This window comes from Pipistrellus kuhlii, unplaced genomic scaffold (genome assembly GCF_014108245.1).
Source record: "Pipistrellus kuhlii isolate mPipKuh1 unplaced genomic scaffold, mPipKuh1.p scaffold_m20_p_3, whole genome shotgun sequence".
Classification (NCBI taxonomy): Eukaryota; Metazoa; Chordata; class Mammalia; order Chiroptera; family Vespertilionidae; genus Pipistrellus; species Pipistrellus kuhlii.
In genome coordinates, this window is record NW_023425529.1 from 66,544,605 (window position 1) to 66,566,976 (window position 22,372).

Here is a 22,372-nt window from a genome sequence, read left to right on the forward strand (position 1 = left end):
CCATGCGCAGTGAGTCTGTTTTCTACAGAGCATCTTGAATCAAGGTCAATTAACTCAGTTAGGCTCTGTTTTCCATTTCTGCACTATAGACCTGTCTTTATGCCTAAAATCACTTTGTTCTTAACTGAGAGCAAATACCAAATTCATATTACAATAGTTTCCTCACTAACTTCTTTAGTTTCACTGCCATGGTCTTACCGCCATGTTGAAAATGCTATTGGAAGGAAATTTTTCTTCATTTGACAATTTTCTCTTTCAATATTTTTGAGAAGGAAATACACTGATATTTCAATTAACAATTTCTTAGCTAAATGTTAACTCCAGAAAATCTAGCACAAATTGATCTCGTACCCTTTGAGACAGCATGGAAGGACCTGAGAGTATTATAGTAAGCGAAATAAGCCAGTCAGAGAAGACAAGTATCACATGATCCCACTCCTATGTGAATCTAATGAACAAAATAAAGTGATGAACAAAATAAGTCCAGAGATATAGAGGCATGGAACAGACTGTAAAATCTCTGAGGGAATGCAGGGAGGGTGGGTGGGTAGAGATCCACCAAAGAACTTGTATGCATATATGCATAACTATGGATACAGACAATAGTGTAGTGAAGGCCTCCGGGGAAGGGAGACATGAGCAGATTAGAAGAAGTCAATAGGGGAAAAGAAGAGACATATTTAATACTTTCAACAATAAAGATTTTTAAAAAACAAATACATAAAATGTTGATGTCTCTCCATCTAATCGAGTTGTATAGGAATGGTTTTACCTAAAACGCATGAATACTGCTTACTGGGGTATGACCTTTGATTCATTTAGACCATTTCCTAAAAGAGGCATTAAAAACACACAGAGTTTTCTATTTAATTCAGAGCCCATAAATGGTAGCTTCTTTTAGAACATAATGTCTGCCCTCTTATTCATTTGTTTAATAAAGATATCTAACTGTCTCTTCAAAATGGCCTCCAAATTAAGTAACAAACAGTGAGGTTTTTGTATCTTCAGATTTAGCACTACTGGGTAAGAATTAACCCATTGAAACTAGACTTAGAATCATAATAACCCAGAATATTTCTACCAAGATACAAATTCAGAACTCTAACTCTGCCCAATAAATCCACTAAATTAACGCACTTTGCATTCTCTTGGATGGATTTTCAAGGAAAATCATGAGCTCACTTTAGAATATTTCCTCCATATCTAATCTTCTCTCCTAGAGATGACAGTGCTTAGCATTTAGCAGTAGCAACCCTTCCCACCCTGAAGCTAAACTGGGAAGAATGAGAACAGAATGTTCTAACCTTTTCCATACCACAGGCAGTTATTCAAGGGGAAAAACATATTTCAGAACCTTTTGCTAGATCAACTTTACAAATAGGCACAAGCTCCTGAAGAATTATGTGGAATAGCTGTTTTTCAAAAAGATGCCATAATTTTATACCCTCTATTCTCAGAAAACTTATGTCTTTAACTGCTAGTTATCCAATGCAGATCATTGCATTAACTCACTACATGTGTTCCAGCTGTCATTTCTGAGCTCTAGTCACTCTGGAGCAGCACCTGTTGAGTGTTTCTGATGAGGAGCTCAGGGGAGGGCTGTTGGGTAAATACGCATTTTCACTGAGTCCCATCTACCGTACCATTCTATCAGTGGAGTACAGCCATCCTTTATTAGGATTGTGAAAGAAGAAGCTGCCTTAAAATGAAGAGTCAGAGAATCCATGAAGAAGTGGTATTAGAGCTGAGCTTAATTAAAGAGGTGTGAAGTAGGGACATGAAGAGGAGGCATCCCAGGCATGGGACCCCAAAAGGGAGGAAATAGTGTCTTTGTGGTGCTGAAGGACAGTGTGGCTGGAGCAGAGGCAGGGAGGGGGAGTGTTCTGAGAACTGAAGCTGGAGAGGTGGAGACGAGCCAGATCATCCAGGGTCTAGTAGTCTAGTTAAGAAATGTGAGCACTTAAGTTACAGTACAGTTACTAGATTGACAGTAAGGAGATATATCATGATTTAATCATTCCTTCCTGTATAATATTAGGTCTAGTAATAATTTATGTCGTTTTCTAATACTTTTTAAATCAAATTTATTTAAACAATACAACAAAATTTAATCAACAATATAGTTGCCGTTGTTTTCTACTACTTGTGCCCAACGCTCAGGAAGCATTTTAATCCCTCTGTTGTAAAATTCTTGTGATTTTGATGCAAAAAATTCGGTCAATGCATTTTTGAGGCATTCTTCATTATTAAATTTTTTTCCAAGAAGAAAGTTTTGCAAAGAACGAAACAAATGGTAATCGGAAGGGGCAATATCAGGAGAATATGCAGGTTGAGGGAGAACTTCCCATTCCAACTGGCGCAGTTTTTCAGCAGTGATTCTTGCAGTATGCGGTCGTGCGTTATCGTGGTGAAGAATTACGCCCTTCCGATTAATCAGCGCGGGTTCTTTTTCTCTTAAAGCTTGGGCTAACCTTTCCAATTGGGCACTATACACTGCACTTGTAATGGTTTGGTTAGATGGTAAAAGTTCATAATGAAGAATTCCTTTAAAATTCCACCAAACACACAACATCACTTTTTTCGCATGCAAGTCAGGTTTTGGCGTGGGCTGCAGAGCCTCATTTTTGTCCAACCATTGAGGCTGCCTTTCAAATTAACATATAGCACCCATTCTTCATCCAGGGTCTAGTAGTCTAGTTAACAATTTGCTCTAAAAACGGCAAACTGTTTTGACAACAGAGAAGAGCGAACTGCAAATTGTGACTCTTTGATTACGGTTGTTGTCGGTCAATTCATGAGGAACCCATTTTCCAAACTTTTGGACTTTGCCAAGTGCACGCAATTGATTGGAAATTGTTTTTTGTGAACAATTTAAAGTTGTCGCAAGCTCTTGTTGGGTAATTTGAGGATTTTGCACCAAAAGAGCTTGAAGAGCTTCTTGATCAAAATTGGACACACGGCCTCGACCACTCTTGTCATCTAACGAAAAATTTCCCTCGCGAAATTTCTCAAACCAACACTGGCATTTTCTTGCGCTAACTGCATCTTGACCAAGAGCACTACAGATGTTTTTTGCAGCCTCACTTGCTTTTCTTCCTAATTGGAACTCGTAAAGCATGCAGTGCCGAATATGCTCTTCATCCGCCATCTTCTTAGCCCTAGTTTTGCAACAAAAACCAAACCAAACACAAACTTTTTCAAGCAAAACTTGTTAATTGCACTTCACACGTTCTGTAGATACCATGTGTTTGAAGGTTATGTCAATACAAGTCAATGCCAAGCAAGATTTTAAACTAATGTTTTAAAACGACATTAATTATTACTAGACCCGATATATTCGATATATAGCCTGAAACTGATAACATGTATGAATGCTGAATTAGGATAAATGTCCCAAGTCTCAGGACCTCTATCATAACAAAGATCAACTGTATAACTATGGACTAGTTAATTTCAGATTCCTCAGCTGTAAAAACAGGTAATATTGTCTATTTCTCAGGTGGTCGTGAGGAATAAATAAGAGAAACTCTAGAGAATGAACGGTACAGTGCCTGCTAAGAGGTTTTTAAAAACTGTAAACCATATGCAGTGCATCCCTTCAAAATGGGGACCCAGTCCAGAATCGAGTTTAGAGGGCCCCCCTCTGGTCCTCCTCTAGCTATACTTCCAGGGGGTGGAAGGTCCACAAGACCAACAGCACATACTCTTCTGGACACTGCACCCCAACTCCATTCTAGAGCAGGCTCTGGGCACTGAGAGCCAGGCTTCCTTGCCCAAATGATCAAAGGTTGATTCACAAGGTTTTCGAAGTTCTTTCCCCCTAAATATAACCATCCGAGGGCAAATGTGTAGCCCACAGCTGAGAGTTGGTTAAGGAGCAGCTTTTGAGGACTGGTGACTGAAGCTCGGGTATGCAAGCAGGGATGTCCCCATGTGTGTATGTGTAACTTCTTACCATGCACATTGGAGAGGACAGTGAGAAGGAAAGGGGGCAGGGCCGGGTTGGGAGCAACCTCTCCCACATTGCCAGTTTCTGTTTTGGAACCTCAGGAGTCTGAGAATCCTTAGTTGAAACTGGATTTCCTGGTCATTATGAATGTCTGTCTGTTTGTTGAGACATGAGACTAAAAGATAAAATTTAGAGATGTGGTATATGGACTTGCTTTTGTAGTCTTAACCTGGGTCCTAAAAATGTTACAAAAGGGCTACAAAATTCTGCACATCATACAAAATTCCATTTCATTAAAGATGGTTAATTAAGATGGTCACCTATTTATGAAAATCACATTAAGGTAACCATGAAATTCCATTATGCACAGGAAGACTGAAAAGGCCAAAGGAAAAAACAAGTTCAACAAAAGACAATTCATCTAGTGACCTCTTTCCCTCTCTGTATAAGTCTAAAAACTATACAAATATCACTGTATTTCTTTTATAAAATTATACATTTATATGTAAAAGTGGAGGGAGAAAGGGTATGAGAACTAATAATTTATTTTTTTAATAACAGAATGTTAGTTCTCTCTTCATGACACATGTTTGGACTCCCTAAATGAAAAGCCTTGAATTCAAACTAAGTATTTCCAACTGAGTGAAGAGTGTCTATCTGCTTGGAATTTCTCTCACGAGCATTGCCATACAAATTATTTAGCAAGAAAACATACCCTGCCTTATGCTGTCTTTCCTACTACAAAAATATGTGGGCTGTTTTCAACATAACTTTTTGGCCATTTATGTCTGCTCTTCCCAACTGAACTGCAAGCTTATTAAAAACAAACTGGCTTCTATAATTTTCTGTATCTCTTCATTCTTTTCCCTAAGAGTTACTCAGTAGATATTTGTACACCAGTGATTTATTCCATCATTTAGCAAATACTTACTGGATGCCTACCAGGTGCCAGGCTCTGTGACAAGAATGGGGAAACAGGACTGGACAGGACACTGGCTGAAAGATAAATACCTGGCACATAATAAGCACTCAGTAAATGAGTGATTAAGTGGGTGGATGGATGGATGGATGGATGGATTCTGTACTACAGAGCTAAGGAATAATATCAAGAGGAATGTACTAACCATTTAAGTTACCTTAGACTAAAAGTCATCAGGTGAAAGATATCAGCCTGTAGAATGCCTGAGGAAAATGTGGGGAAATAAGACCAGCTCTAATTTGTACTTCTGGGCCCACTCTGTGATCATTTAGTATGTGGCTATGGAATATTGCAAAGAATTAAGCCATTTCATGACATTTTCTATATAAAAAATTTGACTAACTCTAACACTTCAACTCTCACTTCTCCCAAATTTAGGAAGGGAGTATCTTGGGTGACATCAATTCCAATGAAAACAATGTATACAACAACACTATTGTGAGTTTTTACTGAGATCTGCGACACTGATATGCAATCGTTGGCTTTAATCACAAATTTGCTTCATAAAGTCATGAAATCACCCCAAGTCATTTTGCAACAAGCAGTATAATACTGAAGCCATAGTTTATTTTTATTTTCTCCTTACAATGTTGTAAGAAAACCAAATTACCAAGCCAGACATTGGCATCCCCTACAAAGCTACTAATCTTCTTGACTAATCTTAAGATGATTAAGATGGTCACCTATTTCTAAAAATCACATAAGGTAACCATGAAATTTCATTATGCATAGGAAGACTGGAAAGATCAAAAGGAAAAAACAAGTTAAAAAAAAAAAAAAAAAAAAAAGACAATCCATCTAGTGGTCTCTTTCCCTCCCTGCATGGGTCTAAACACTATTCAAATATCATTGTATTTCTTTTATGAAATTATACATTTATATGTAGAAGTGGAGGGAGAAAAAGAGATGAGAGCTAATGACTGCATATCAGTATTTCAGATCTCAGTAAAAACTCACAATAGTGTTATTGTATGCATGGAGTTCTTTGGAATTGACAGAGCACCAGCTGATTTCAAACAGAGCTTCACAGCATTATGAAAGAGAACCATATTTGGCCATCCATGAATTACTAGTAAAATGAAATATCTCCCTGGAAGGAGAAGGGAAATCAACATTCAAATAAAGAAATGTAATAACAAGCCAACCAGGGCATGCAAAGTCTTTTTTTAGACAGGACATACATTATTCATACTGTAAAATCTCAAGCCAAAGGTGGAAAGTCTGGGTTACCCACAATATTATTCTTCTTAAAATCACAATCTCTTTTCCAAAGGGAAAAATGAAAGCTGTATTATTCGCCCTCTTCTGGGTCCACAGACTCAACAATGTCACTTAAAGGAAGAGAAACAGCAAAGAGAAAGAAATCCTCCTGAAAACATTAAAGCATTTTCTTTTTGAGCAGAAGAAGCACTGAGGCATTTCTAGCTAAAAGAAAACCGAGGGGAGGGGCCATTCCCTCACTCATTAGGGGATGTAGCCAGACCCTTGACAAGTTCTAGGAACAATTCAAAATTGGGACCCGGAGCGAGATTCCTCCAGTCTAACTGAAAACATTTCCAATCTCCCCTTCAATTATCAGAAGACAGTTTCACTCCATGAGCTCTCTAATGCTTCGATGGCAGACTGTTTAGAAGATATGTGGACATTTTAAAGCCAGTACCTGCAAGGAATAGGGAGTTAATGAGAGTAAATGGATTCTGGCTAACCCAACCTGAGAGCTGGGTGAGCCTGAGGTGACCCCACAAGGAAGCACTAAATAACTCAACGTATTATGTATACGGGGACCTCTGTTCTCCCATTGTTTTCATTTTGTGCTCAACTTGAATTGCCTGGAAACTATCTCTGTGTGGATAAGGAGTGGCATCCATCTGTTACATTACATGTGCTTAAAAATCCTAGCCATGTAAAGGAGACATATGTACTACTATTCATAATACTTTAAACAATAAAATTAAATTAAAATAAAATTCCTAGCAATGTTACCAAGTAATATGGTTACCAATGTTATTTTATCAAGTAGAAATGTCTCCTATTATTGTAAAAATAAAAAAAATATTTTACTAGTGACCCTTCATCGGGTATGAATAAAAGGCCAATCCCAAATCCCCAGGCGGGGGGGGGGGGGGGGGGGGGGGGGGGGGGGAGCCAGAATGTGCCCCTCGCCATTTTGTTTGCTTTACTAAATCCTTTGATTGTCTTAGTTCCCCTTAACCAGCTCATACAGTTTATGCTTGGTCATTCCACCAAACTCTTTGTAGTCATCAGGAAGGAATCCAACATAATCACTACCGCTTCTGCCCTTACGTGTTGGCCCTTCCCGAAAGATTTTCCAAGTACGGAAACAGAACAGGAAAGATTTGGATTTTGCAAACATAGTGTACTCCTTCCTCCACTGTGTGCAAAGCTCACCCCTTGCACTGCTCTTTTACCTGCTGGCAAACAGGCCACGTCTGTGTAATCTTTCTCTGCGGTAATCCTGGTCCCACGTTTCTGGGCGCGCATTCCTACGTTGGTAGTCAGGAGGCTGGCCGTCATGGACAGCCCATTTGGCAACGTTAGAAATGATTGCTGGAATCCAGTGGCTTCCTCCACCACGACTGAAAATGCTTTCCATTTAATTCCTAATAACAGCATTTTGTATTTATGTGTCTGTCTCCTCCAAGCACTCTGCCTCCATTAATGAACTAAATCAGCCTTTGCTATTTTATGATGTTTCTCATTAAAATTTTCTCTGTGGCAGTCGCTTATGGAATGTTGTTTTCTTTCAGCAGACACTGCGCTTAACTAATGTAAATTCATTTTTAAATTATGCGCTCACATAGAAAATTTCCCCAGAATATATTTTTAATGCTGCATCCTTAACATTACAGGGAGCATTTTAAACCATAAAGACACATATGCTCTGCAATGCAGCCTTCTCTAAGTACTTGTAAATTACTTATTAGAAACAACAACCCCAAAGTAAATATGTTGTAACTGCCAGTGATGGAAATGGGAATTGTTTGCTCTGAGAACCCTATTACTGTTCAATTATTTGCATTCTGTTAAGTGCTTGGCTTACTGATGGAATAGACTTACTCAAGAAAATGCTGCAGTGGGCAAAGAAACTGAATCCTCAACCTGCCATGTTGTAACTGCTGTCTCTGTACTGCTGGACCACTCTACACAAGTGCTGGTAGCTCATTACCAGAAATTGGATCTCAAGTGGGAAGGAATGTGTCTCCACAAAAAAGAGTGTATGTGCACTGCCAGGTTTAGACAGGAATGGGATCCTGGAGCCTCGAGGTTGAGAAACTCTATAAACATTAAGTGGTTGCTTCCCAACTTCTCTGTGGCCCAGTCTCTAATTCCTGTTTAAGGAACCACCATATTCCTTTCTGAGCCATGTGCTTAGAATAGAGTTGAGACTACCCCCATTTCCAAAGATAGGACCCCTGTCCCTCCTGATTGGTTTGGGGATGGACACATGACCCAGGACTAAGTCAACCTAACTTACCACATTCTCTTCGTCTCAGGGATTAATGTAGAAAAGATGTTTTGTCTACAATAGTCCAGTCAGTCTAACCATGGGCTTTTCCTGGGGATTCTCCTTTGTGTGGGATAGTGTGGTGATCTGATACTTGCAGCTGGTACAGTCGTTTACATCCTGAAGAGGGAAGCTTAGGGCCTCCATGCACTAATAGCATTGGAGGAGGACTCCATAGGAAACAGAGCAGGGACACAGGCAAACCTGGGACCTCACTGATATTGTTGAATCTGTACCAGACCCAGAACAGACTGAACTGATATAACAAAGAAACACCAAAATGCAGTGGCCCAAAAAGACAGTGCCTGTGGGAAATGTTTTATCACCCTCAGTCTGTAAATAGGTGGGTAGGTGAGCAAAATTGGTAGGCATTTAGGGGCTAAAAGGTCATCTAGGACCCCAAAATCTTTCTATCCTGTTGTTCTGTCCCCCTAGAGCAGTGATTTTCAGCTTTTTTTTGTTTTAATCTCCTGGCACCACATAAATTAATTACTAAAATTATGTGGCACATCAAAAAAGTATATTATATTTTTTGCTGACAAGTAAAAAAAAAAAAAAGGTATAATTTTGACTCATTTATACCGGATGCTATTGTTGTGTTGGATATTGTCATTTTTTTATTTGACAGGCTAAGGGGAAAGTGGTCAGTGCCCCCCAACTAAATAGTCAGGTATTACATGTTTTAAAAATGCTTACGAGACGCCGGTTGAATAATACCATCTTAAAGTATTGTCATCATGTTGCAACGTAAAGGCTGGGTCCGTGATCCCATCACATTCATATTTCAGTTGGAAGGAAGGAAGGAAAGAGGGAAAGAAGGAAGGAAGGAAGGAGGGAGGGAGAGAGGGAGGGAGGGAGGGAGGAAGACATAAAGCTTATTTTAAGACAGAGTTTATCAATTTCAGTTCTATTAACATTTTGAGCCTGATAATTCTTTGTTGATGATGTCCTGTACATTGCAGGATGCTTGGCATAATCCCTAGTTTCTACCCACTGAATGCCCATATCACTCCCCTCCAAGTTATGACAATCAAAAATGTTTCCAGACATTGCCAAATGTCTTGGGAGTTGAGTGCAAAATAGCCAGTATTTTAAGTATACGCTGTTAAGTTTACACACGTCACTTCCATTCACTTCCAATAGCCAGAAGTTAGTCAGTTGGCCATAAGAGAGTCAGGGATAAATATTTCTAGCTGGTGCCCAGGTAATATGAGCAATAAAACTCCAGGAGCTTTATTGCTAAAAAATCAATTTTAGGAGACAATTAATAATCTTTTCCACACAGCCCTACTTCTGGGTTTTTCCATCACATAAGTCAATAAGTTACCTTTCCAATTTATAACATTTTGAAATGGATTTTTCAGTCGCTTGGAATTCAGAACCTGAGTTGATACAAGTATTGCTTTCCTCATCTAAGACTGTAAGTTGAAATTTAGGGAACATCATACAAAGGAACAAGGATGAAAGGAGTAATACCTGAAGTCACTCAGAAGCTGGCTCCTGACTCCGAGGGATTGAACAAAACAGCTGAAATGAGGCTGTTTTGTATTAAGGGAGGCCTTTGGTTGAAAGGGAAAGGCTGGGGTCATGGTGGTAGTTAAGAAAGAACACGGTATAATTATGCAAAATTGTCGAAATGAAAACTGCAGGCATCTTGCATTACTTGGCTTTGAACTGCTGCTTTCTAGTTCTCATTGTCAATAGAAAAAGTCTTTAGTGGTCCCTTTGTATCTCAGACAAAAGGATCATTGCGGACAGCCAGCTGTTTTGCAATTATATTTCTATGAAGTTGGCATAATCTGACATCAGAACTGCCTAGAGGAAGAAGGCGGCGATGACGTGCTGGGGCATTAGTGTGTGAAATAGTCATACAAGAGGCCCCCGTGTTACAAGTGGATGGATAGTCCTCCCAAAACTCATCTCAAAGCCAGTGGTTCTGAATTCAAAACATTTCCCATAGGAATATTGCTTATCTGTTATTAGATCATTTCAAAAGTCCTCCAAAACCAGGAAATAAGGATAGGGACCGGGTGCAAATACAAAAGAAAAGGCTGCAGGGCAGCGAAAGGTTGGTCTTTCAAGGAGAAAGTTTCTGAGAAAATCATCAGTAAAATCTTCCGGGAAGAGGTGATTTTTAAACCCAGACTTAAGATGGAAAAAGGAAGAAATGACATTTCAAGCTAAAGGACACAGTACTTCACATTCTCTATGAGGAACAGCCTGTGGTAGGAGCATGTCAGGTGTGGGCCTGGTTGTTCCAGCAACACATTCCCACATGGCAAAACACTCACTCGTCTCTGGGCCTGCCTACCTACTCCTCTGTTCCTTTAAAAGGACCAGTGATGCTCCAGTTTCCTGTTTCCTTTAGGGAGATATGAAATGGCAAGGTCGCGGGTTCAATCTCTAGTCAGGGCACATACAAGAATCAACCAATGAGTGCCTAAATAAGACAACAAATCAATGTTCCCTTCCCCCTCTCTCCCTTTCCTCTCTCTCTAAAAATCAATAAATAAGATAAAAAAAAGAAAGAAAATGCATTCATCCACACACAAAAACAAAGAAATCCTGCCATTTGCAACAGCATGGGTGGCCATTGAGGGTTTTATGTTAAGTGAAATAAGTCAGACAGAGAAAGACAAATATTGCATTATCTCACTTGTTTGTGGAATATATATATATATATATATATATATATATATATATGCCAAGCTCATAGAATGAGAGTAGAACGATGGTTGCTAAGAGCTGGGGGGAGTGAGGGAGATGTTGGTCAAGGGATATAAACTTCCAGTTATAAAATGACTAAGGTCTGGGATCTAATGTACAACATGGCGACTACAATTGGCAATGGTATATTTTATATTTGAAAACTACTAAGAGAGTAGAACTTAAAACTTCTCACCACTTAAAACTTCTCACCACACACACAAGATTGTGATTATGTGACATGATGGATGTACTAACTAACTTTATTGTGGTAATCATTCACAATACATTGTGCATCTTAAACTTACACAGTGTAATGTCAGTGTTATCTCAATAAAGCTGGGTGAGAAAGAATAGGACCTCTGAGTGACTGCCACCCTTGGGCATGACTGATGTGAATTCTGCCTGCAAAGCAAGTTGCTTTGGTGCCTGTGTCAGAATGAATCTGCAAAGACAAAGACTAACACCGCCTCTTTAGAACAGGTCCAAGCCTGCTCCTCCTCCAGCCCTCTCTCCTCTCTGTTAAGTATATGAAATTACAGAATAGCCCTGAATCATTGTCAGAACTGGAAGATTCACTTATGAAAGTCACAGGTTAGCAGTGTTACCTCTTAGATCTCACAACCTACCTCTCTCCTAAACACATGGAAGCACATCTACCTTGGGGCCCTCACATGTACTGCTCTTTCCGGATGATACAAGCTTCTGCCACATCTTCAGATGACTAGCTCCTTCCTCTGTCTTTCTGTTCTCCTCAAAAAGCACAGCGCTAATCACCTTTTCTAAATTACCTTGTTCTCCCCGAGGTATTAATCACATAACATCAGAGCCCACATTGAAATCTGAAATTACTAATACCTTGTCGGGGTTTTAATTTGCTTACTAAAGTGGCAGATGCACAAAGAGCTTTCTTGTCATTTGCTGTCTTAAATGAATAATAAATAGTTATTGTGTCTCTTTTAAGAAAAACCCATGCCTTAGGTTAATGTTTTAACTCACAAACATAGGAAGCATACATGTTGAAGCATATATGTATTTGGATATTAGTCAGTGCCAAGGAGCAACTGGAGACTTGACCATGTTGTAGATGTGCTAGGGGTTAGGATGGTGGAGCCAGGGGACTTCATAAACAAACAAGGTTTTTGAACCAAAAATCAGCCTTGGCTGTGAACAGCAAGATACACTATCATAAACAAGCCATGTTTTCCATTTTCTTTGCTACTATTTACAGAGTTTTTAAAAAAAAAAAACAAAAAAAAACTGACCAATAAGTTAGTTGACAGAGCCGTTTCTCATCTCTATATCTGGTTTTTCAAGGTTTTTTTCATTTTGATTAAAATCTCCTTTGACTGGATGTAGCATTAAAAACAGACAAAAACAAAAACAAACAAACAAAAAATAATGTGGGCCTTGGGGCAATGGGAAGAAGACTTGACTGAGGACAAGGAAGACCTAGATTATAAGGCCCTAAAGAAGTTCTACGTACTCATTCAAAGAAAACTTAATAGTGCAAGGTACTGTTAGTAAATCCAATTAGGGAACATGGCAGACCAAGTTTCTGTCCCTCGGGAGTTATGTTCTACTGGGGAGAGGAGGAGGGAGATAAGAACATTTTTTTGATCCACAGTTTTATCTTCCAAAAATATGTGGGCAGACTAGATCATCTGTCAAGTTCCTCCCAGCTGTATCTGTTTTGAAAGAGAGGGAAGAAATGCTGGAAGGCTTAGCAGGGGTTAGGAGAATAAAATCATGGGTGATTTGTTTCACTTTTTTTAACATTGCTTTCTGATTTTTTTTTTCTCTATAACAAACATGCATTACATGTGAAGTAGAAAAATGTTTAAGAAAACAGATTTTCCTATCAAATGTGAGCATTGGTTCTTGGTGACTTGAAGGTATGTCAGTTACCCATTAGTACTGAGAACTGTAAACGGAATTATCTTAACCCTTCAGTGACCGACTTTTTACTTTACCTTTACCTAATGAGGCTGCAGGGAAGCTGCCAGGGAGATCTTCTGCTCCTTTTCTCATTACCTGTGTGTGTGTCGGCTTGTTCTTTTTTCCCTGAACTCTTGAACCTCTTCTCTACCTCGGGATGTTCAGGCACAGTCACTGGCTCTCTCTCTTCTCTCTTCTTTTTCCTCTCTCCTCTCTCTTACTCTTTCTCAGCCTCTTCTCACCTCCAACCTTCATATCTCAGTTACCTCCCCAGAGAGGCCTTACCTGAATGGTCTAAAAATGTCATTCTTACCGTAGACTCACCATACTAACCCTGCTAGTCCCCGTCATGTCTCTATCCTACTCTTTAAGCATTCTTCTAACTTGTAATTTCATGTGCATTTCTTTTCTTTTCTTTACAAGCCTATTGTCTATTTCCCACACAAGTCTGAAGTTCCATCATGAAAACAGAGATGGTCTGTTTTGTTCACTACTCTATCCCTAAGGCCTAAATAACATTGGTTCAGTAAATAAGTAAATGAATAAATTAAATGGCTCCTTTGTCCTCTATCAAGAGCTATTCCCATACAGTGCCAGCTCATAAGAGCCAATTGTTAAATATTCAGAATTTTATTATAGATGTTAAACTGTTCATAGCTTGAAATCAGCTATGCTGACAGTATTTATATTATAGACATTGGCAAATGCTACATGTCAAGTTATTTTTTTAATCCAAAAAGCTGGTTTACCAGCACACCACTGCTTTCATATCTTAAATCCAACTATAAATATTGACAATACAATGGCAAAAAAACAAACAAAACATAGTCCATAGGTTAATCAAAACAGTTCAATAAAAAATTAAATTTTAAAATACACTAACTATATGCTATGCAATTATTTTCCTGTTGGGAATACTTGGCCTTTTCTAAGCTAAATTATAATCTAAAATATGTGTCTCGGATCTCCTAAACATTTTATTTCTGTTTTTCAGATCCTTATGTGAAGATTCATCTGATGCAGAATGGCAAGAGGCTGAAGAAGAAGAAGACAACAATTAAAAAGAATACACTCAACCCCTACTACAATGAGTCATTCAGCTTTGAAGTACCCTTTGAGCAAATCCAGGTAATGTCAAACATAATTTTGTCTTCCCATTCAATTTCATTTATTCAGACCACACAAGTTAAACACACAGACACTGTACATTACCAGAGCACATGCCCTCATTAGAACTGCCTTCTTATTGCCGTGCACATCTGATGCTTAATTTACATCAAGAGGAGAAGGCTAAAATACACAGCCCAGGATGTGCTGACTCATCAGCCAAACACAGCTGGCCTTCTCTTGAGCAGAAATAAAATAGGAAAAAGGACATCAATAGAGCAACTCTACTAACCAAAAATGTATATTTGTAAAGATTAAAAGATCCAGAACAAAAAAATAAATTTTTACTCTCAGGCCATAATATATAATTATTCTAAGCACATCTTTACAGAAAAAAAAAAATAGCAATAAGAGAAGTATATTGATTGATGCTAAATATGCAGTGTCTTTAAGTTTTATTATTAAAAGACAATTAACAGCCCTGGCTAGTGGAGCTCAGTTGGTTAAATGTTGTCTCATGCACATAGCCAGGTTGCAGGTTTCCCAGCTGGGGTGCATGCTGGAGGCAGCCAATTAATATTTCTCTCACATCTATGCTTCTCTCTCTAAAAAAAAAAATCAATAAAAACATATTTTTAAAAGACAACAAGAGAAAAATTAGGCTAAGTTGTATTTTTATTTGTTCACATTTAGCTCCTTGTTTCTGAACCTGAGTGAATGGGTATTTTTATAAAAATGAATCCTGAATTTGCACATAATAATTGTTATGATAGGAAGTATATTAGAATATTTTGTGGTTAACATGTTCAAAATAGGATGCTACATGTAGCCAAAATGATAGCATATGATATTATTACTTAGCAATTTTTAAATGAGATTTAATTTTTATTTAAGTTTTCTCACTTCATATCTATAGTTAGACTTTTAGAATCTAAAATTCATATCCAATAATTTTGGGTTATTTATTGGTAATTTTAATGGGTTTCAGAGAGCTAAAATGCTTAAATCGACACTACTTTTTATTAAGTATCAATACTTGGTATTTTCATAACATAAAAGTTTGTCCATATTTGAAGGAGAAATGAAGGCTAGACATCAAAACAACTTGGAGTCCTCTACAGGCCCAGAATAACAAGTCAATAAATACTCTTCAGTTGCATGTTTTTACTTTTAATCTATTCTTAGAATGCAAAATCTTATGAATGAATCACACCTTTACACTGAGAAAAAGCTAAGAAAATAGCCACATTTAATGTATGTTTATTTAGTGCCTAGGTCGAAATTAAGCACTTTATTTATGTAATCTCCTTTAATCCTTACAATAACCTTGTGAGAGAGATTCCATTATTATCCCAATTTTACATATAAAGAAACCTAGGCTTAGAATTTCCTCATATGTCAAATAGAAGTAATAACAGGATCCATATCAAAGTAAGATTATGTATATGAAAGCGCTTTGGACAGTGCCAAGCATATAGGAACACTCAGTAAATGGTTCCCATCATTATTACTATTCACAATGCTAGTGTTGTCTCTTTTTCAAATCAATGTTTTATTAGAAAATTGATCTAACAATAAATTAAGGCAACATATAAATCAGTGCTGTCCAATAGAACCCTCTGTGAGGAAGGAAACATTTTATCATTTGTGCTGTCCAATATGGTGGTCACTAGCCACAGGTGGGCAATGAGCACCTCAGTCACTGGGTAAACAAGGAACTTAATTCGTTTTTTACTTATTTAAACAACTACATGTAGCTAATAGCTAGTGTTTTATATAGGAAGGGGTTGTTGTTGTTTTTTTGGTGTGGTTTTTTTAAAATATAATTTTACTGATTTCAGAAAGAGAAAGGGAGAGGGAAAGAGTCAGAAAACTCAATGATGAGAAAGAATTATAGATCTGCCTCTTGTAAGCCCCCTCCTTGGGATCGAGCCTGAAACTGGGGCATGCCCTGACCTGAAATCCAATCAGTAGCCTACTGGTTCATGGGTCGACACTCAACCACTGAGCCATACCAGCCAGGCTATAGGGCAATTTTTGAAAAATCAGTGATCCCACTATCTTCACCTTGATTCTCAGTTTTTATATAACATTTCTTACATACATTTCCACATGACAGCATATTGGACATACTTATTTACTTTCAACAGCTATTACATAAGGAAATGACATTGCAAAGGACACTGCCTCCTGCCCCCAATTACTTGTTCACTAGTCTGCACCAGTGCGCTCTCTGCTTCAGACCCGCTGGCAAACCCCTAAGACATCCAATTATCTCCAACCATTTGTTTTGCAATATTTGTTCAGTGAACCCTTCTAAGTTCTAAGACCTTTTTCCTATGGAAACTAACACCTCTTGTCATTTTGTTTTTGTTTTTTTAATTCCTCAGAACAATATCAGGCAGGGCACTGAGATGAAAAATCCTATTGTAAACCTCCCTCTTTGAGTGGCAATTCTATACCGGTTTTAAAAAAAATAAATGTCCCTTTTCAACTATAAATTGCAGCAAATTCAGGTATATTGAAAATGAAGAGCATGAAAAACAAAGCGTATGCTGGGTTTCTGGGGCAGCACTTTGGAGGAGATAACATTTTGTCAGGAGAGAGCCTTAGCCCGGACTAGAGTACAGTAAGCACGGGAATGATGGCTCGCCTGCCACTGCATCCCTCCTCCTCTGCTCCTTCACTCAGTGTATTTTTTTCTTGTTTTCCTTCCCAGGAGGCTGCTTTTCTCATCTTTGCTTTCTCTAGAGAAAGTAACTGAGCTTTGCACATGCTATAATAGGGGTTCAGGTTTCCTTTATCCTGCAATTATAGGGTTATCTATCTTTCTGTCTCTATCCCTAAGAAATACATTCTGCGAGGGGGAAAAATGCTGATTTGTAAATGAAAATGTTGCATTCCTTTTCTCAAGCCCACAAAATGTATAAACTATATATGCAGCTGGAAAAATTAATCCAACGCCTTCAGAAGGAAATTGTTGAGTGTTACTAATCAATACTTTCCTAGCTGAATAATCAGAATCCATTCCATTCATGTTACCTTTGTGCACAATGTCCCCAATGCCCCGCCCTCTTCCCTGCAACCTGACTGCATCCTGATGTATTTGCATGGAAAGTTTCTGAAAACTGAGCTCAGTTCCAAACACCAGCAGTGGGTAGGTAATTCCCTTGACCATAAAACAACCCTAGGAAGACAGAAGTTCGTGTCCTTTATCGCCAGTGTGTTTCATTTTACATACGACATTTCACTCTGAGAAGTGATCATTTCCTCTGATCTGAACCTGCACCCGGGCACCCTCTCCCACCCGCTGGTGCAAGAATGCAGACCTCAGAGTCCAGAGTCTACCACAGGGCCAGAACTCCCCTGGGCCCCACCTGGCCCTGGCTTCTACCACTGCATTTTCTGCTCTTTTTAATGCACCATGAAATGTTATGCATTCTACTCTACTCTAAAGTCTTCCTTTATCTTTGTACTCCATTTCTAGATTGGGGCCATTGCATACTTTCACTAAATAAATTTATTGCTTAGGAAGCAGAATTAAAATGTGCTTTTAAAAAGTCTTTCTTTCATGTGATAATAGTATGGATTTGCTTTCACCAGTTCAGTCAGTTCAAAAAAGTAAGTTATTACAGAAACCCTCAAAATCTAATGGAATCACCAAAATAAAATCCTATGCAGCCCAAAAAGGTTATTTCCATTTGATGCCAGTACCAGATTCATAGTAGTTTTACTCAATAAATGTTTATTGAGGGCACGTGTGAATGAAAAATATTATCTTTACTTGGTTAGTACTTTTTAAAGACTTTTACTTGACAGTCACATCTTGTATTCACAACAATTTTGTGACCAGCTGAAATTCTAGATTAATTTTATGGAAACTATTGGCTCTCTCCTCCTCCCCCCACAGTGGGATTGCTGTACATGGCTGCTTTGGGAATTATAACCAGAAAAAGAATGGTCTGAGTGTCAATGTAAGAAATTTCCTGGGTGAGACAACTGAAACAAATGCATTTAGAGATGAATACGAGTTGACACAAGCAGCAGAGCATGTGGTTTACAGCATGGACTCTGGGAACCAAAAGACTCATTCCTTCTATGACCTCAGACTGATTTCTTACCTTCTCTGAGCTTCGTCTCTCCTCTACAGAATGGCAATACTAATAGACTCTATTGTGAAAAGTAACTGAGTAGTGTGTGTAAAAGTTAGAAGAGTACCAAATACATACGAAAAATGAACATTTACGGAATGTTTTGAAGGTGATGACAACAATGATAATAATAGTGGTGGTGATGATGTAATGATGGCGAAATAGGGATGGCATCATATTCCAGTCGTTTTCACATGTTTAGAAACTGGTTCTTCTTATTTCCAATTCCTTAGCTCTCAAGGAAGCTTTGTCATAGGAAGGTATCTCCAGGGCTGGATGATTAATGTTTATTGTGTGTCCTCTTTCAGAAAGTGCAAGTGGTGGTCACTGTGTTGGACTATGACAAGATTGGCAAGAACGATGCCATCGGCAAAGTCTTTGTGGGCTACAACAGCACCGGGGCTGAATTGCGACATTGGTCAGATATGCTGGCCAACCCCAGGCGACCCATTGCCCAGTGGCACACCCTACAGGTAGAGGAGGAAGTTGACGCCATGCTGGCCATCAAGAAGTAAAGGAAAGAAGCCTTTCTGCATTTGCCCACATAGTGCTCTTTAGCCAGTTATCTGTAAATACCTCAGTAATATGGGTCCTTGCATTTTTCCAGCCATGCGTTCCTGACACAATTCAGTGGTACTTCAAATCCTGTTTTAATTTGCACAAATTTAAAGATAGAGAGCCCCCGAGTCCTTCATCATACAACTGCCCTCCAAATCTACTCTTCTGTTAAGCAATATGTGTAGATAGAGCATGACTGAAATTATTTATTGTATCACACACAGTTGTACATACCAGTATGCTACAGATTTATTTCTAGTTTGTGTATTTGTATGTTGTAAGCGTTTCCTAATCTGTGTATATCTAGATGTTTTTATTAAGATGTTCTATTTTAAACAATGTAAATTGACTGAGATATAGGAGAGCTGATAATATATTATATGGTAAATATAGTACCGTCTGCATTCCCAGCAAAAATATCAACTTGTAAGGCACTAGTACAGTGAAACTGACATCTTAAAGGACAACTTAAACCTGAGCTTTCTATTGAATCATTTGAGTACCAAGGTACACTCACACCACATATTTGGTGGGTGCGTCCAATTTTGTAGAATTTCTTCACAGGCAAATTAGCATGATCTGAGCAGCATCCAGGCTGACCTCCAGGAAGTATAGCCACAAAACAGAACAGCATCTGTCTGTACATACCTACAAAGCTAAAACCAGGGCTTCACTCTTACATTTGAAGGAGCAACTGAACAGGAGTCGATGATTTCATGTTACTGCATATAGAGTCGCAACTTAATGGTGGTATGTGTGAGTGTGTGTGTGTCTGTGTGTGTGTGTGTATGCATGTGTGTGTGTGCATGTGTGTGTGCATTTGTTTAGGGATCGGGGTGGGTGGGAAGATGCTGAGGGGAGAAGTCAGCATTTCTGAAATATTGCCTGACTATTTCAAAAAGAAACAAGTAGCTCTTCATTATCACCTTTATATAAAATGTGCATCCTGTGAATTCTGTTCCAGATTTCACACCTCCAATAATTCCAAAACATTTGCACACTAGACTTTGTAACAAGATATTTTATTACACAAAACCAGACTAGAAGGAATGCAGAATATTTTTAACACAGCAATCTGTGCTTATTACACAAAGTTACTTTGTGGTAAACAGACAGTATTGTAATCCCATCAAAAGATGAAAAGCAAACAATTAGCCATAGTTCTGAATGCACTTCGATTAAGCCAAAACAGACAGCTAGTGATGTTTTTTATATGCTCTTTTTACTTAAAGAAGTTTTAATTTGTCCTTTAAAAAAAAAAAAAGGTGAAACAAAACCAAGAACAAGTTCTAGAAAACTGAAGCAACCTCTTATGTATTCTAGATGCTTGACTTAGGAGGAGTTTTTAAATGTTTTCAATGTTATTATGTAGTAAATGGCACTATTATGAAGCTACTAGTCATTCCATATAAGAGTCTTCAAGGACTGCTCTGTGTAACACTGTGACTGCCGTCTGTGCTTAGACACGTAGTTTCCTCAGTGGATAGCACTCAATTTATCCCGTAGTGATATTGTACACAATACTGCCATTCCCTCTACTGCACTGCCCGAAGTGTGTGTAGCACAAACAGTTCTCGTTACAAAGGACCAACTCAGAACTGAAAAGCTATGCATAGGCCAAGGAAGATTCACAGAAGGGGGTGAGACACAGCATTTGGTCAAGCACTGTGCGATATTCCATATTTTCCCCTACGATGGCAGACAACCACTCTGCAGGGCAGCCTGTTGTCACGCTGCATCGATTTTTTTCTCCTACTCACTTCTCTGGCCCATTTTAGCTCCAGGCCATGGAGAGTCGAGATGCGCTGAGGTGAGAGTTGATCTGCACCTATATCAAAACACAGAGGAGGAAAACTAGGCAGAAGCCTCGTGTTCAAACTTGAGGGTCTCATGCCACACTTACTTTTTTTAACAACTCAGAGAGAATTCAGAAAGGGCTGGTGGGAGGCTTGGAGCATGGGGTTAGCAGTTTCCTGAAGTCTTATCATTATTCTTTCCTTGTCATAAAAGAGGCATGCCCTTTGACCTTTCAGCCCAGTGCTAGCAAACTCTAGATCTGGGACAGACAAAAAGGACAAAAGAATAACATCTCCATCTTCTGTAGATGGTCCGCACTTAAAGGAAAAAGAAAGAAAAACATAGATATTAGAAACTGTGGAAGGTTTGATGTAAGACTAGATACCAGTTTGAACAGAAGAGTCAAATGAGAGTCTTTCCACTGTAAAGGACCAAACCTGATTAAAGAGAGGAGCTGATTGGCTTGTAAAAATTCCCCGAAATTCCAGAAACTGGCATCTCATTTGATTGTATTCCACTTTAAGTTGTTTACACTGAAACTATACTTCAAAACAAGCAGGTCCGAGCTGCCCAAGACACATGATTTCTTGCATTCAAGTACTACTAACGCATTTTCTCTTGCAACACTGCCAGACGTGGGGTCTTGTCGCCACCGAATCAGTTGGTACTATGCCACCTCTCACAAGTCAGTGACCGAACCTGCTCTGAGACCAAGATTCACCCTCAGATAAGCCACAGGGACCTTTCTGACAAAGCTGTGCAATGCGTTAGAATCAGATGCGCTCTAGAAAGATCCTAGTTGCCTTTGTGTATATTTACTGCCTGCTTGAGTGTTTCTATGTGTGGGTTTCCTCTGTATCTTGTAGACATGTTGGGGTGTTTCCTTCTGCCATATGGCTCGTGGCCCGCGAGCCAACTACTTTAGCTGTATCTTACCTTCATTTTCGATGAGGTGATTTAAATTTTGTTTCACTTCGTGTAGTGAATTCCACAGTAGTTTTCTGGTTGTTGTTAAAAAATAACTTCACAATAGTACCGGATATTCAATAAAAATGTTTTATTTCCTGTTGATGTTGCCACCTTTCAACTCCTTTTCTTGCCTGACTCGGGGTGGATCAATGGCTTGGGGACTCTGGGGCCACTGGAGGCAGGGGCAGGTCAACAGTACATGGAGGGCTGCCTCCAGTCCCCGGCTGGGACCGTGGCAGCTGAAGGGACACAAGGCGCAGAGCGTGTGCGGCCAGAGCCCCGAGTCCCTGCCTCCAGTCCATCTCAGCATGCTTCTCTGTTCATGGTCAACCCACCTGGCACAGCGACAGGCCTCCTGCTGTGCCCAAACTATGTCCTCCAGGGTTCGCACTCCAGAACCTAACCACACAGCCTCTCCAGACTGTAAGGTTTTTAAACCCCGTTTCTGGAGGGCAGCAGGATGTTATATACCCTACCTGTTGCAATTCCTAGAGATAAAAGTAAATATCTTTCCTCCACTGAATGCAACATGTTTCAGGTACCGTCGGCAGCGTGCCATGTTTTTACTGGATGCTGGAGACACAATGAATGATGTAATGAGGTCCTCCTGTCCCTGAGCCCACGGTCTAAGACAGACGCAGAAAGGCACTATCACAATACACTAGGCCATGCACCTCGGTCCCTGAGACCAA

At 39.1% G+C, this 22,372-nt stretch overlaps 1 protein-coding gene across 4 annotated transcripts in view; it reads left to right on the plus strand.

Annotated features, from left to right (window-relative positions):
• Positions 1-21,780, plus strand: part of SYT1 (synaptotagmin 1) — a 522,786-nt gene extending 501,006 nt beyond the window's left edge. For all 4 annotated transcript variants that reach the window (XM_036456675.2, XM_045588281.1, XM_036456670.2 and 1 more), the window contains 2 exons: positions 14,093-14,226; positions 18,665-21,780. In XM_036456675.2, coding sequence (XP_036312568.1) covers positions 14,093-14,226; positions 18,665-18,871 — 341 coding nt within the window. In that variant the 3' untranslated portion in view covers positions 18,872-21,780. The remainder of the gene's footprint in view (positions 1-14,092; positions 14,227-18,664) is intronic.
• The last annotated feature ends 592 nt before the right edge of the window (positions 21,781-22,372 follow it).